Here is a 13,936-nt window from a genome sequence, read left to right as displayed (position 1 = left end):
GGGAGGCAGTGGAAGACAGAAGTGCCTGGCGTGCTCTGGTCCATGGGGTCACGAAGAGTCGGACATAACTAAACGACTAAACAACAACAATAAGTTGCAATTCAGCAACTTCTCTTCTGAAGCAACATCTCTTTCCAGTCTCTTTCTCTTTCTCTTTTTTATTTTGTTTCGATTACGGCAGACCAACATACCTACCTGCCTGTAACTAGAACTTATTTATAGTTATATTAAATCTAGTGGATGTTATAAGCTTCTAAACCACCAGGGAATGGAAGAGGTGTTTGTGGGGGGGTTTCTGTCACAGTTGACAAGATTACTGGACCAGCCTGAGATGGAGCCGCTCATGGCACCCTTCCCAACAAGTCAAGGTCCTCCTTGGGCAGTAAGCCTTTGGGCTAGCCCTGCAGAAATAAGATAACCAAATTCACAACACTGTGGGGAGTGGAGAAGAAAGAGTTGCTCAGGAAATTTATCTGTGAAGGTTTGAGTTTGCCTGGTCCTTTTGTTGCTTACTTTTAGATGGTGACAAAGACTGTTATATTTCAGTGAACTTTTGTAAATCCTCTTCCTCAGCTTGGTTTATGTTGCTTTCCCTTTTCTATTTTTAAAAGGATGCTGTTGGTTCCACTGAGTTTTTGTTTTGTTTTCATTGTTTATCTTTCATTGTAAATATTCGTTAGAAACACAGAAGGCAAGTGCTGAAAATAAATTAATGTGTAAAAAAATTAGTTACACCTTTCAGTAAAATGGGCAATGTTTAATCCGCTTGGGGAAAAGATGGAGGAATGATAATACTGGCATTTGAGACTGTTGGTTCAAAGGTAGTTCCAATAAAGTCAATGTTCTTCATTTCAGAGCTTCAGCTATGGGAGTGTCATTCAACACATGAACACATAAAGGTTAAGGAAAGTGTAGCAGCACGTTGTTTACACAGGTTTCAGCATTTCTGACATACAGAAAATGCTCAATTCATTAATGCCTTGAGCAGCCAAACAGATCAATATTTCCCCACATCTAGCACTGCTAGCTTACCAAGATGAGCAGAGTTATGTTTTCATTTTCATCTTTGTAAATGGATCATAAAGTTTTATCAGTGGTGTAATAACCACTCTGTAAGCCTATCACTTTGATTCTTAATGTTACACTTGTCTAAACTGATAAAATACTACAAATGTGTTTTCTCCCCCAGAATGCCAGGGAATTGCGATAAGACACCTTTAATTTCTTCATTTCTTAGAGCTGGAATCACTTTGAAAGAGTATCAAGGAGATATAGCAGCATATCAAACCTCTTAGTCAGGGGAGAATAATAGTCTGCCTTTCACAGTATGGCGTGGAGCTGGTAAGGGCATTTGTATAGCTTTTCTTAAAAAAAAAAATACTTGATAGCATAATGTATTTTTTTAAAATGCTACCTCCAAGATAGAAAAATATCTGATGCTTTTCAAAAAGGCAAAAAAAAAAAAAAAGTAATGGCAGCAGCATTCAGCTAAATAAATAAATAAATAAATAAAAAACTAATGGCTCTATACCCATCTCCAAATCCAGCTCTAACTAATTAACAGTGTAAATGATATCACAGATAATATCTCAGGAGAGCGAGCTAAGATGCTTCACATTTCACAGCAAATAATGTGGAGCTTAGGGAAATCCTTTCCTTTGGTTTCCCTCACTTCACCCTTTGAAGTACCATTTGATCACAATGTAATGAGTTCATATGATCAAATGCACATGTTTGCTCCATGTGCAAAGTTAAGATCTCAGCAATGTTTTCTCAGCCAAGGTTTAAAATCAAGTTCAGCTTATCTCCAAAGCCAAGTCTCTTCTTCTGTCTCTGAGACAATTCCACCATAGATAATCCCAACCCATTTTGCAGTACAGTTCAGTATTTCTCCTCAAATCTCACCAAGGTAACAGCTTTCTTTCTACTTAAAGCCTTGCAAACATTGTTCTGTTCAAATTAACCCATTACTACCATAACAGCCCTGAGTGCTCACTGGAAGGACAGATCCTGAAGCTGAGGCTCCAATACTTTGGCCACCTCATGAGAAGAGAAGACTCCCTGGAAAAGACCCTGATGTTGGGAAAGATGGAGGGCACAAGGAGAAGGGGACGACAGAGGACGAGATGGTTGGATAGTGTTCTCGAAGCTACCAGCATGAGTTTGACCAAACTGCGGGAGGCAGTGGAAGACAGAAGTGCCTGGCTTGCTTTGGTCCATGGTCACGAAGAGTCGGACATGACTAAACGACTAAACAACAACAGCCATGACCCTCAAAGGGTTCATTAACAATATTTTCAAATCAAGGCACACCTGACAGGGTCTATCCTATCCCAGATCCAAGACAGCCACTGTTCAGTTGCTTGTACCACTTTAGTTCCACAAAATGGTGGCAACAAGCCAACCATGCAAGAAACAATTTAATAATCTGAATACACAAAGTCACTCAGAAGGTTCATGTCACACATTGTCTTCCTCGCCAGTCCTTGAAATATGTGTTCCAGTCACTCCTGAGGACATTCTCTCACCATGACAAAAAGCCTTGGAGACAAGGCACCCTGAGTGAGAATAAAATTTGGCACCCCCAAATGGATCTTCCAGTTATGGATCAACTCCACAGCTTGATGCCCTCTGCAGGGGAACTGCTCACACCACCTAAAATCTGGTAATGTCAGAATGAACACAGAGGAGAGGCACCTTCCAGTCAGTTCTGAGCAGCAGAAAAGATAGATTGGTCTAATCAGTGTGGGCCATTTGAGGAGGACCTATTAGGGGACCTGTGCTTACCTCAATTGAACTTTTAATCTAACATTTCAACAGGGCCGTCTATCTTATCAAACACCAATGGCCAAAGGTTTGCAACACACCTAATTTTGTTACCTTTAAACAAAAGAATACAATCTGCCTGAGGCACAAATAAAGATGGCTAACTTCACTTCCAAGACTGGTGGAAGTCTTAAATTTTGGCTCAATTTCAGTGGGGGGGGGGGGAATCATCATTTGAAGAACTTCTTGGAAACTAAAACATTCTTAAGCAAAGGTATCATAGGTTTTACAACAGACAAATATTTGCAAGGCTAATACTATAACAGAAAAGTGCCACAATTGGTTAAAAGCAATACTTAAATTGTAATCTCCCAACACAATGCTTTTCAAGAAATGAGAGAAACTCATGAATACGAGAGAATGTGCACACTACCCAAGTACAAAGTACAGCACAGAATCGGTGCTTCTAAGAATATTTAAGAATAAATACAAATTAATATTCTGTCAGGAACTATTTTGCAAGGATCTTTATTAACACAGCACATGAAGTAACTTCTCGGTTTAGTTTAGAAGGAACCCACTCCAATATATTAGCATTTAGAATTCTTAGCCATATATGCAATTCAACATAATGGGGGGGGGGGGTTGTTTAAGGCTCAGCAAAGAGGAACACACACAAAACTCTGCATTTCCCTTTCCTTCCCCAGAAGCAAACTCTTTTCTTTCTTTTGCTGAATCAGGCTTCTCTTGCCTTGCCAACTAAGCTGGCTGAATCAGTTCAGGAGATGACAAACTGATCATTCCATACTGAAACGATCCATCAGCCACTTCAACTTTTAGCAGAGACAGCAACTTGATGCAGCTACATACAATACAAAACGGGAGGGAGGACTGATTTATTCTCAGGTTTGGACTACAAATCAGTAGATCAATTGAAGCGAACATTTATCATAAACGATGATGAGCTTTTACATTCTCCTTCTCCTGTATACACTCCAAGGATGTGTAAATGCAGGAGTTAAATGGGGCCAGTTAGATACGACATGTCCTAATCCCATTAGAGGCTCAAAGTACTTTTCCTCCTTTTTATAAACACTGTATTAAGAGCTAGGAAAAACAATTGACCATGACTAATTTATTAAACAAGTTTTACTTCCTTCTTTTAGGTTGTGAGTTGTATAATTATTTTTCACTACTCATTGATGAAAATTGTTTCCTAATTACATTTTCTCTCTTTTTTTCATAGGAGCTGTTTAGCACCTGCGATATCCAAGAATTCAACTGTGCTAACTTGGCTACTTGAAGTCAAACAGAAACACTACAGATGGACACATGAATACTATTCTAAATAATCCGTATCAAAGGTAGGAAAGCTAAAGCACTTCAGATGTTGTTGGACCCCAACTCGCATCAACCCCAGGCAGCATGTCCAATGGGTCAGGCATCTGGAGGGCCACACGTCCCCCATCTGTGATTTATGCCAATAAGTTTTAATGAGATAGTACACCTTTTCTAGAACTGCTTTCTAAAACTTTTCTAGAACGTTTGCATTTTCAGTACAACAGGATAATAGCAAGCAAGCCAGCAGGCATTCATTGTGGGGAGTCTTTTAAGTAATTATTGCTTCTGTGCAATTGCTTTTTCCTTAAACTTGACCCTTACAGAGTCCGAATGGGAAATCCTTTAATAAATTTACTAGGATTAAAAGCATAATTGATGGAACAATATCTTTTTTAAGCATATTGGAATGCATCTGCACCCATCAATACTTTTAACTTACAAAATAATAGTCTCTTCAAGGGCATAGCTTTATCATGCTACAGTAATGTGATCTTAGTACACATTGTCTCCCCACACCCCTTCCACAGTTGACAAACATTACAGAATGACCAGACTGAGACTGGAAACTCAACTCTGAAGAGTTGCTTTTTTGCCGGATCTTATGGTTAGCATCTAACTGTAAAGATAGTAAGCTACACATAAATCTTTTTAGGAATGCCCATGTATCAACAAAACTCTTTAGGAAGTGGGTATGAGATTTAAAAAGGGGGGGGAGACATCGTTGTGTAGCTGTCGGCAAACGACTCAAATTCAATGATTTAAGGAATCGTGCTCTCAGATGACAGCCACACTTAGAAGCACAGGTCAACAGTTACTATGAAGAAGAAATTGTGATTGCAGACACCTCAAACTTTACCTTACCCCTTAAAGCAGGCAGCAGGGATCTCTCTTTCTTGTCATCACATTTGTTACATTCACTGAAGTATAAAAGCAGAAAGACATCCACAAGCACCCACATCAGAGAAGTGGCAAGAACCACCTTGCAGTAGACAAATCTCCTCATTCTTTGTTCAGTTATTAGTAGTAAAGATGGGTACTGCTTTGATGCTGTATCCAAGCCAAAGATGCCAGCATGAGCGCAATGTTGAGAACATCCCACTGAAAATTAAGAGAAAGGGGGATTCAAATTAAATAGCGAGTAAACAATAAATGATCACATTCATTTCTTTGCTTTTTTATTGTTTGCCTTTTGAATAAATTATTGATTTCTGTTGCTTTCCATAAAATGTAAGAAAATGAGATCACATAACAGACCTAAATGTTTTCAGAAAGAAACTTTCAAACAACATACAGAGCAGGTGTCTTATCAATGATTGCTTTGAAGCTTTCAGTTTTCAGGCTATGCGTATTTTTTTTTACTACAATTACATTCATTAGTCATTTTCTACAAAGAAATGTGTCTGCAAGTGATTTACAAATCAATAAAATATGAACAACAAAAACATGCTAGAAATCAGATACAAAAATAAAACAAGATCCAATAAACAGAATTCCTTAAGCGCTCAACCAACAAAGGAGAACTCCTTTCCACCCTACTAAGCAATGAACATGACAAAAGCAGCAATAACAAATCTTTATAAATCTATGCTGGTTCAGAAGAGGAGCTCCTCATAGGTATCAAACAAGCATAACCGTACAATCTAAATGAGATCTCTCAAGTAGAAGTACTTGTCACAGTGACACCTGGCCATGTAACCAAGATGGCTAGATTTTAGAGCATTTTCACCAGATTTGATAAGAAGTGCCAATCTAGATGCATCTCTTTCCCACACACACATTTGTATTTATTTCTTATTTTTTGCTGATTATGTGAAAATGGGGAGGTATGACACAACTCCCTTAAATGGCATTTGCCATACTCGATCAGATTTACACACAAAAATATCATCTCCAGTATTGCTGATCAGCCCATAACTGGATCTAACCAACACCAAGCATACACTAACATCTTTTGAAAACCATTCTTCTTTTGAAAACATACAACTGCATCGATCTGTTCAAATAATTGATTTCAGGATAATTATACTGATAAGAGTTGTAAGCAATTTCTGAAATGTAATGGTTTTGAAAATGTATAGATGTTTGTGGTTATTTGTATGAATTTTATTTGACACATTCTTTTCTGTTTTTCCCCCATTGTACATTGCCCTGGACTCCTTCTGAAAGAATGAGAATTAAAATATAATAAGCAAAATAACGACTAAACATTTAAGGCCAGGCAAGTAACAATCCGACAACTAAGCCAACAACTATCATTTTATTTAGCAGTTGCTTTGTTTCTATCTGGGGTAAGCTCAATGGTGGACTTTTGAACATGTGCCTCTCTCCCTCAATGTTCTCTACAGAGAATTTGAAGTGACTGGAGTGGGAGATAAATTCTGCACAAATTTCGAGACAGCATGCTCCTGAGCCGGTTAGATGAGGTCTCTCTCACAGCCATAAAGAAATCCTGTCCCCCAAACAAACAGCTCAGTTGCATCCTGTTCCCTGCAGTGAGAAGTACATAAGAAGGAGCTTGCAGTTTCAATACCCATGCCTGATCTCACCCCAGGCACCCAAGAAACAACTGGGAAAAGACCTCAAGGGGTAAAGAATACAGCAAAGGGCTCAGGGCTCATGATGCTTTTGGCTGAAGCAGTAGATTTTGTAGTACTGGAAATTCATCTCTTTCTGAATATTCCTTAACATCTCGAGAATTTCACTAAGGTTTTAAGAGTTCTCAGTGTAATAGTCTTACCATAAGAGTATTATACTGAGACACATATATTCTTGAAAAAGACTGAGCAGGAGGAAGGAATGCCTGACCAGACTACTAGGTGCCTGAGAAATTTCAGAACAGCATGCAGTTTGTTAGGTTCACGACTCTTTAATTTCCTCCTCACTATATTATTAGATGCCCAGGGCCAGCATCCCAAGATACATTGGCTGCTATCCCAAAAAGTTCAATATATCCAGTCTTTGGCCTGAAACAATCCCCTCCCCAATGCTTTTAAAATACATTCTAATTGAATTGTAATGCAGAATGTTATGATTTGGACAGGTAGGGGGTTGCAAATTCACCAGCTCACTGCCAGACACAAGAGATTCTGAACATATTTTAAAGGATTGGTGTTTTTATCATGGCTTTAGATATGTTGTAAGCCGTCCAGAGTGACTGGGGAAACCCAGTCAGATGGGTGGGGTATTAATAAAATGTATTTACTATTATGATTATTAGTCAGGCTATTCTAACCATCACATAGGAGATTTGAAGGGGAGGGGAAGGCTGAGTCTGGACTTGCAATTTAACTGCTGAACTCAAAGCAGAATACGACATGGGAATTTGGTGCTGCATATTTGGAGAAGTGAACACACACAAAAACTACCTGAAGTGGTGCTTTTATGGATCTCATTATTGAAGAGCTATAAAAACATTACTAGTTAAAGGAGTTGTTAACAAGGTAAAAAGCTGAAATGTGCATTATAAAGAAGAAATAAGTAATATCTGTAAAAATGGCTCTTCCTTTTAAGAGAAATCAATTTGCAGGAAGTATGGCCAACTATAAAGATCATGTACATCATGAATCCTGAACCAAGGACAAGGAGAATTACAGAAATAAATTACTTCTCACTGTACTGCCATTGAAGAGGATTATAATTGTTCTGTATTCATGATTTAGTAATATTTTAATAGAGAAAATGTACCTCCTGGGTTAAAGCAGGGTATAATCCTCCTAAGTTAGTTTTTTCCAGCCTCACAACTATTCAGCTTCACAGAAGCCCTTCAGCTGTAACACAGGACCATCATACATGGGAATTCATGACTAGGTCGTGGTTATCCAATACATCTAGCTACTTTTCATGGGCTACATTCAAGCTTCCCACTGGCTTTGTATTCAAGAGTATTCTCAAAAGACTCTAAAAAAACAACATCAGTTCCTCAGTTATCTTCCTCTTGGCTCATAATGTTGGCGTATTTTTTTGTTGTGGTTTTTAGGTTTTTTAAGTTCACCTTTCATTTTCACAATCATCAAAAGCAACTGTATTTATGCCGTGGCGAGGAGAAGACAGCCACCATCCCAAAAAGAAAGTCCTCCAAAATGAAACTATCACAATGATGTAAAGTCATTCTGTCTTCGAGGAGGAAATGTGACTGCCAGCCACCAAAATGACTGCCACTCTTGGCCAAAAGAACACTGTAGGAGACTTTGGGGTAATGGTTTTGTGAACCCTCCTCCCTTCAACCCCAGCTGCTACCCTAGAACAAGCCCCACACAATTCCAGTTAGATCTGGCTCAAAGTCACATGACCCGAGGAAGAAACTATATAAAAGGACTTCAAAGTTTCAGTTTGTTTTGATAGTAGTCATATCTAGGGGTTGAATTTGTCTTGGTTCAACAAACCATAGTTAACATTGGATGAATCATAGCTTTTCTGTGTTTTGATCAACCATGTTTAATCTAAATCTGAAGTAAAAGCTTCTGAATGCCTCCTCACAGCCACACCAGGTGGTGCTAGGAGAAGGAGCATGCAAGCTCAAAGCTCACCACGCTCTTGCAACATTCAACTCTGGTTTAGCACTACCTCTGATTGAGGCCCTGACTGTGTGTTCTCATCCCCATGCTGGATGCACACCAATATCCAACATGTAAGAATACCTTCTGCAAACATTCCTACTAGTCATGTTCTACTGCAATAGGTTTTTGAGAATGAATCCATTTTCTGCTCCTTACTATGGAAACCAAATACCAAAACTGATTTCTTACCGTTGACAATATATTATCTATCTAGCACTGAGTTAGGAATGGACAGTGTTGAACAATGTCAGGATGCTCCATTTTTTAATAGTAATTATCCATTTCTCCCCCTATCCCAACATCTTAGGTGCCTTTCCTGGCCTTATTGTTTTTGCAAAACCTATGTAGCACATATGCCTGTGAAGTACTATTGAATTCAATTCAACAATGTTATCACCTTCCTCTGTATGCATTTAAGTTTCCCCAGCTGAATCCATCAACAGCTTGACTGTGAGCCACTGCATTTGACAGCAGTTGCTTGGCAACAAAATTAGTAGTCCTCTCCATAGTACCTGCAGTGCCAAGCATTCTCAGATTTTTTTTTTGTAGAATTCTGTGGCACTTCTAATACATATGGTATAATAACTTCATTTCACTGGGAATATAACATATTCTATATGAAACAGTCGGAAATGGAGTTGCCCGAGGAAGTGTGCAAAGGACTGAAAAACTTTTTAAAAAGCTAATAGGAACTAGTGTAAATTAGAAGCTAAGAAACTGAGGCTGCAAACCTATGCACATTTACTTGGGAGCATGTTCCATTTAACAAGGAAATCCCCAGATATTACCTCTGGCACAATATCACTTACAGGCCTTGGGCAAGACAATATTCCATCCCGCCTTCTCTCTTACACACCCACACCAAACAAATGTGCAACATGAGGATAATGGTACTAACCTACCTGGTAGTGTTGTTCTTAGGGCTACTGAGAAATGTATGTTAACTATGGAAAGGCTATGCATAATAATGTGTTTGATCCAAAAGCTGCAATTCCATACCTGTTGGAAGGTTACATGACAGCAGCCTTTGACAAACTTTGGCCCCCAGATATTGTAGGACTACAGCCCCCATCATCCCCAGCCAGGGTGGCCAATAATTAGGGCTGTAGTACAATATCTGGAAACTGCAGATTTGGAAAAACTGCACTAGAGCACTGTGAGAGAAAAGTAAAACTAAAGCCACAGATGTGCTTCCATTTGCACAATTTCTTGGAAATGTAAGAAAAGCTATAGAACCTACCCATTGCTGTTGTTGCTAGCTGCCCTGAGCACCACTGAGATACACACAAATACTACACAACAGTGTGAATTCATACACAAAAAAGTATTAGTGGTTCTTCCTCGCAAGTTCCTTCCAACATTTTCATGAGAAGGTTACTGTAGCTTTCCTTTAAGGTATCTAAAGACTATATCTAAAATAGATCTCTTATTTTATCTGGAATTTAGTACTCAGGGTTAAAGAGTGAATATATAACGCTAAGAACAATTGTCAAATCTCTGTTCCCAAGATTTCTGGCAGCAAAGAGGTGAAAATCATCTTCTAATGGATGATATTTTAGTCATTTATTTCCACAGCCAGCTTAAATTAGTTTAATAGAAACTATCCTTTTAGCATACGGAAGTAAAGCTATACTTGCCAGATCTTAATGTGTTAGTATTTTAGGTGCCACAAGACTCTCTGATGCAATGTTAGAAACTCAATATATATAAGCTAGGAACCAAACAGCTATGTAAACCAACGTTACAATGGCCAAAACTGAATGTCCAGCTGCCATTTTTGGGAAAGATGCCTCTAAATTCTAATTTTTCAAATGATGGACTGACAGTGATTGGTTATCGGTTAAATATCTGGCTAGTTCAGATGACAACCTTGAGCTAAGTTAAGAACTTTGAGAGCTTAAAGAAGAAAAGTCACTTCATCCAGGGACAGTTCACATATATACTGTACTGGGCTATTCTGAGCTCCTTTTCTTAATGGTGGCACAGCTCATTCACCACCTAAGAATATTCTATACAACTGTGAGCAAGGCAGTGGGATGGGTTAAGTGAAGACAAACTATAACAATTAACTAAAATGTTGTTCACTGCTCCTGCTCAGGCTGCACAGAAAAAAAACCATTTTGGTTCCTGAAATTCATTCTGATTGTGCAGATGAAATATAACTGATAGAATTCTACAGGATGTGATATTAGTGTGTGAAAACAGTCAAGATCCAATGATTCCCAGGCATGCATCTCCATGTCAGGTGTCAGGTGGAGATGTCAGGTGTCATCTTGGTGCAGAGGCCTCTTCACTTGGTTACAAGTAGCCGATAGCCAGGTGAAAAATAGGTAAAGGTAAAGGTAAAGGTACCCCTGCCCGTACGGGCCAGTCTTGACAGACTCTGGGGTTGTGCGCCCATCTCACTTAAGAGGCCAGGGGACAGCGCTGTCCGGAGACACTTCCAGGTCACGTGGCCAGCGTGACATCGCTGCTCTGGCCAGAGCCAGAGCCAGAGCCAGAGCCAGAGCCGCACACGGAAACGCCGTTTACCTTCCCGCTGGTAAGCGGTCCCTATTTATCTACTTGCACCCGGAGGTGCTTTCGAACTGCTAGGTTGGCAGGCGCTGGGACCGAGCAGCGGGAGCGCACCCCGCCGCAGGGATTCGAACCGCCGACCTTTCGATCGGCAAGCCCTAGGCGCTGAGGCTTTAACCCACAGCGCCACCTGCGTCCCACAGGTGAAAAATGCACGTGGCTAATTTAGAACACTGCTCGAAAATATGCAGGTTGACATGCACAACAGAATGTCACCACTAACACAACCTTAACATTATCTCTCTTTCAAGTCAACTGCCCATTTTAGTGCTGTAGTGCAACTCAACTACTTTCCACTGATGCTCTGGATATAACGGCAATCCTTACAGGTTTTTCCACCTAAGGGCTTAAGAATAAGATAGTTGTCCCACCTCACTTTGGAGTGCTATTTTTAAAAGCAGCAACTCTAATTGATTAAGTGATACCTCACAGAAAACAGAACACACTTCCTAAAAACCTCACAACTTGGCAAAATAATGTTGTACAGCTCCAATCTTATTTCTCCATTTAAGCTGCAGCAACGCAAAGCACAGCTTATGCAGCTGCAGCTAAAGTAAGATCTTGCACTTGACAAGCGAGACACGACCATCTGCCTCTGCTTTAGAAGCCTAGCAGCCACTCTACCACCCCACCTGTGTCCTTACTAGTAAGGTGTTCCCTCACACAACACTTAAAGGGCCTTAGATCTTCCCCTATGAGCAATTTGAATTCATATGTCGCGCTTTTCACATGGGAATGAGAAAAAAGAGGAAGTTTTAAAGTGAAAATGAATTTTAGCCAGAATTGGAGAGAAGCAGAAATAATTTTCAAAGACAGTAACTTAGATCTATGGGTGGGGCTTTATCCCCTTGCAGGTGGATGCATGAAGATCATGGCTAGGCAAACTAAGGCCCCGCGGCCAGATCCGGCCCAATCGCCTTCTAAATCCCGCCCGTGGACGGTCCAGGAATCAACGTGTTTTTACAGGCGTAGAATATGTGCTTTTATTTAAAATGCATCTCTGGGTTATTTGTGGGGCATAGGAGTTTGTTCTTCTCCCCCCCCCCAAAAAAAAATAGTCTGGCCCCCCACAAGGTCTGAGGGACAGTGGACCGGCCCCCTGCTGAAAAAGTTTGCTGACCCCTGTTGAAGATGAATCTCTGACACTTCCATTGTGCAGTTTTTCAGCTTTATAACAGATTTTAAACTTTTAAAGTATTTCACAATTCACAGAAAATGAGTTGTCAAAAACAGTCGGGGTGGGGGGGAAATCTCCTTAAGATACTTTTCAATAAATGCAAGCATACTACAGCTACATATATTTTGTATTTCTAAAGACCATTAAAAAAAAAACACAAGATAGATCAGGCTACATAAACATGTCACCATTGCTCAGCTTGAGATATTCTACCAATAAGTTTTCTGTCCATAAAAAACCATTGTTAAGGTGGTGCACTTATTCCATTTATGATTGCTGTGATACACATATTGCTGCCTTTGGTAATTTAACCTGCAGCCAAAGTACGTAGGAATCAGCTATTTTTTTCAAAAGTGCAGGATATTGCCTTAATTTTATTCCACAAGATGGTCTGTTGTCATACTGTCAACAGGCTTTTTCCCATCAAAGCTACTCCAAGAAGCAATGAAAATGCAGTATCTTCAACAGACACTGCAACTTCCATAGGCTGCAATCTTTGAAACACTCAGGATGTTTTGTAACTAAAGCCCTGTGGATAGCTCAGGCAGTAGAGCATGAGACTCTTAATCTCAGGGTTGTGGGTTTGAGCACCATGTTGGGCAAAAGATTCCTATATTGCAAGGGGTTGGACGATGAGCCTCTACAATTCCACTCTACAACTATTCAATTCCACGATACAATCTCCAAATATTTGAATTTAAGCTGCCTGGGGGGTGGGGGGCTTCTCTGTGTATGAAGCATGTGCAATGAGTTCTCTTTAAAAAAAAAAGGAAAACCAACAAAAATGCAGAATTGAAGAGAAAATAGAATGTGGTTAGAATGCACATGCCTATCGAGTAGATTTTGCATCTTTTACACATGAATGACATCCCAGTTGCTGTATGGTTTGCATTACTCTTACATTACAGAAAGACTAACTTTAGAAAAGAAGTGTGTTTTTTGTTTTTTAAAGGCTTATTACACAACCTGCCACACTTTGCACACAGCAAACATCTTCTACAGAAGCTCACACGAAGCTTGAGGAGGCCATGACATTATGTCAAAAGGCATGCGCACCAAGAAGCAAACATGATTTCCTGGAAAAACTCTCTTTCTAGATTTTTCAAATTCTGGTGAGGTAAGTATATTAGGTAAAGGGACTGCTGACCATAAGGTCCAGTCGTGGCCGACTCTGGGCTGTGGCACTCATCTCGCTTTATTGGCCGAGGGAGCCGGCGTACAGCTTCTGGGTCATGTGGCCAGCATGACTAAGCCGCTTCTGGCGACCAGAGCAGCGCACAGAAACGCCATTTACCTTTCTGCTGGAGTGGTACCTATTTATCTACTTGTACTTTGATGTGCTTTCGAACTGCTAGGTTGGCAGGAGCTGGGACTGAGCAACGGGAACTCACCCTGTCACGGGGATTCGAACTACCGACCTTCTGATTGGCAAGTCCTAGGCTCTGTGGTTTAACCCACAGCGCCACCCGCGTCCCTGTAAGTATATTACATCAATGTTAAATGCCCAAATCCCTTATAA

General features: G+C 40.1%; 1 protein-coding gene across 2 annotated transcripts in view; it reads right to left on the bottom strand.

Moving 5' to 3' along the window:
* Positions 1–13,936, bottom strand: part of GALNT13 (polypeptide N-acetylgalactosaminyltransferase 13) — a 161,389-nt gene that overhangs the window by 139,206 nt on the left and 8,247 nt on the right. For both annotated transcript variants that reach the window (XM_079979338.1, XM_079979339.1), the window contains exon 2: positions 4,969–5,205. In XM_079979338.1, the coding sequence (XP_079835464.1) occupies positions 4,969–5,110 (142 nt within the window). In that variant the 5' untranslated portion in view covers positions 5,111–5,205. The remainder of the gene's footprint in view (positions 1–4,968; positions 5,206–13,936) is intronic.

The sequence above is a fragment of the Podarcis cretensis genome (genome assembly GCF_951804945.1).
Source record: "Podarcis cretensis genome assembly, chromosome: 1".
Lineage (NCBI taxonomy): Eukaryota > Metazoa > Chordata > Lepidosauria > Squamata > Lacertidae > Podarcis > Podarcis cretensis.
Note: the sequence above shows the minus strand (reverse complement) of the source record. Positions and strands in the feature narration are given on the sequence as shown.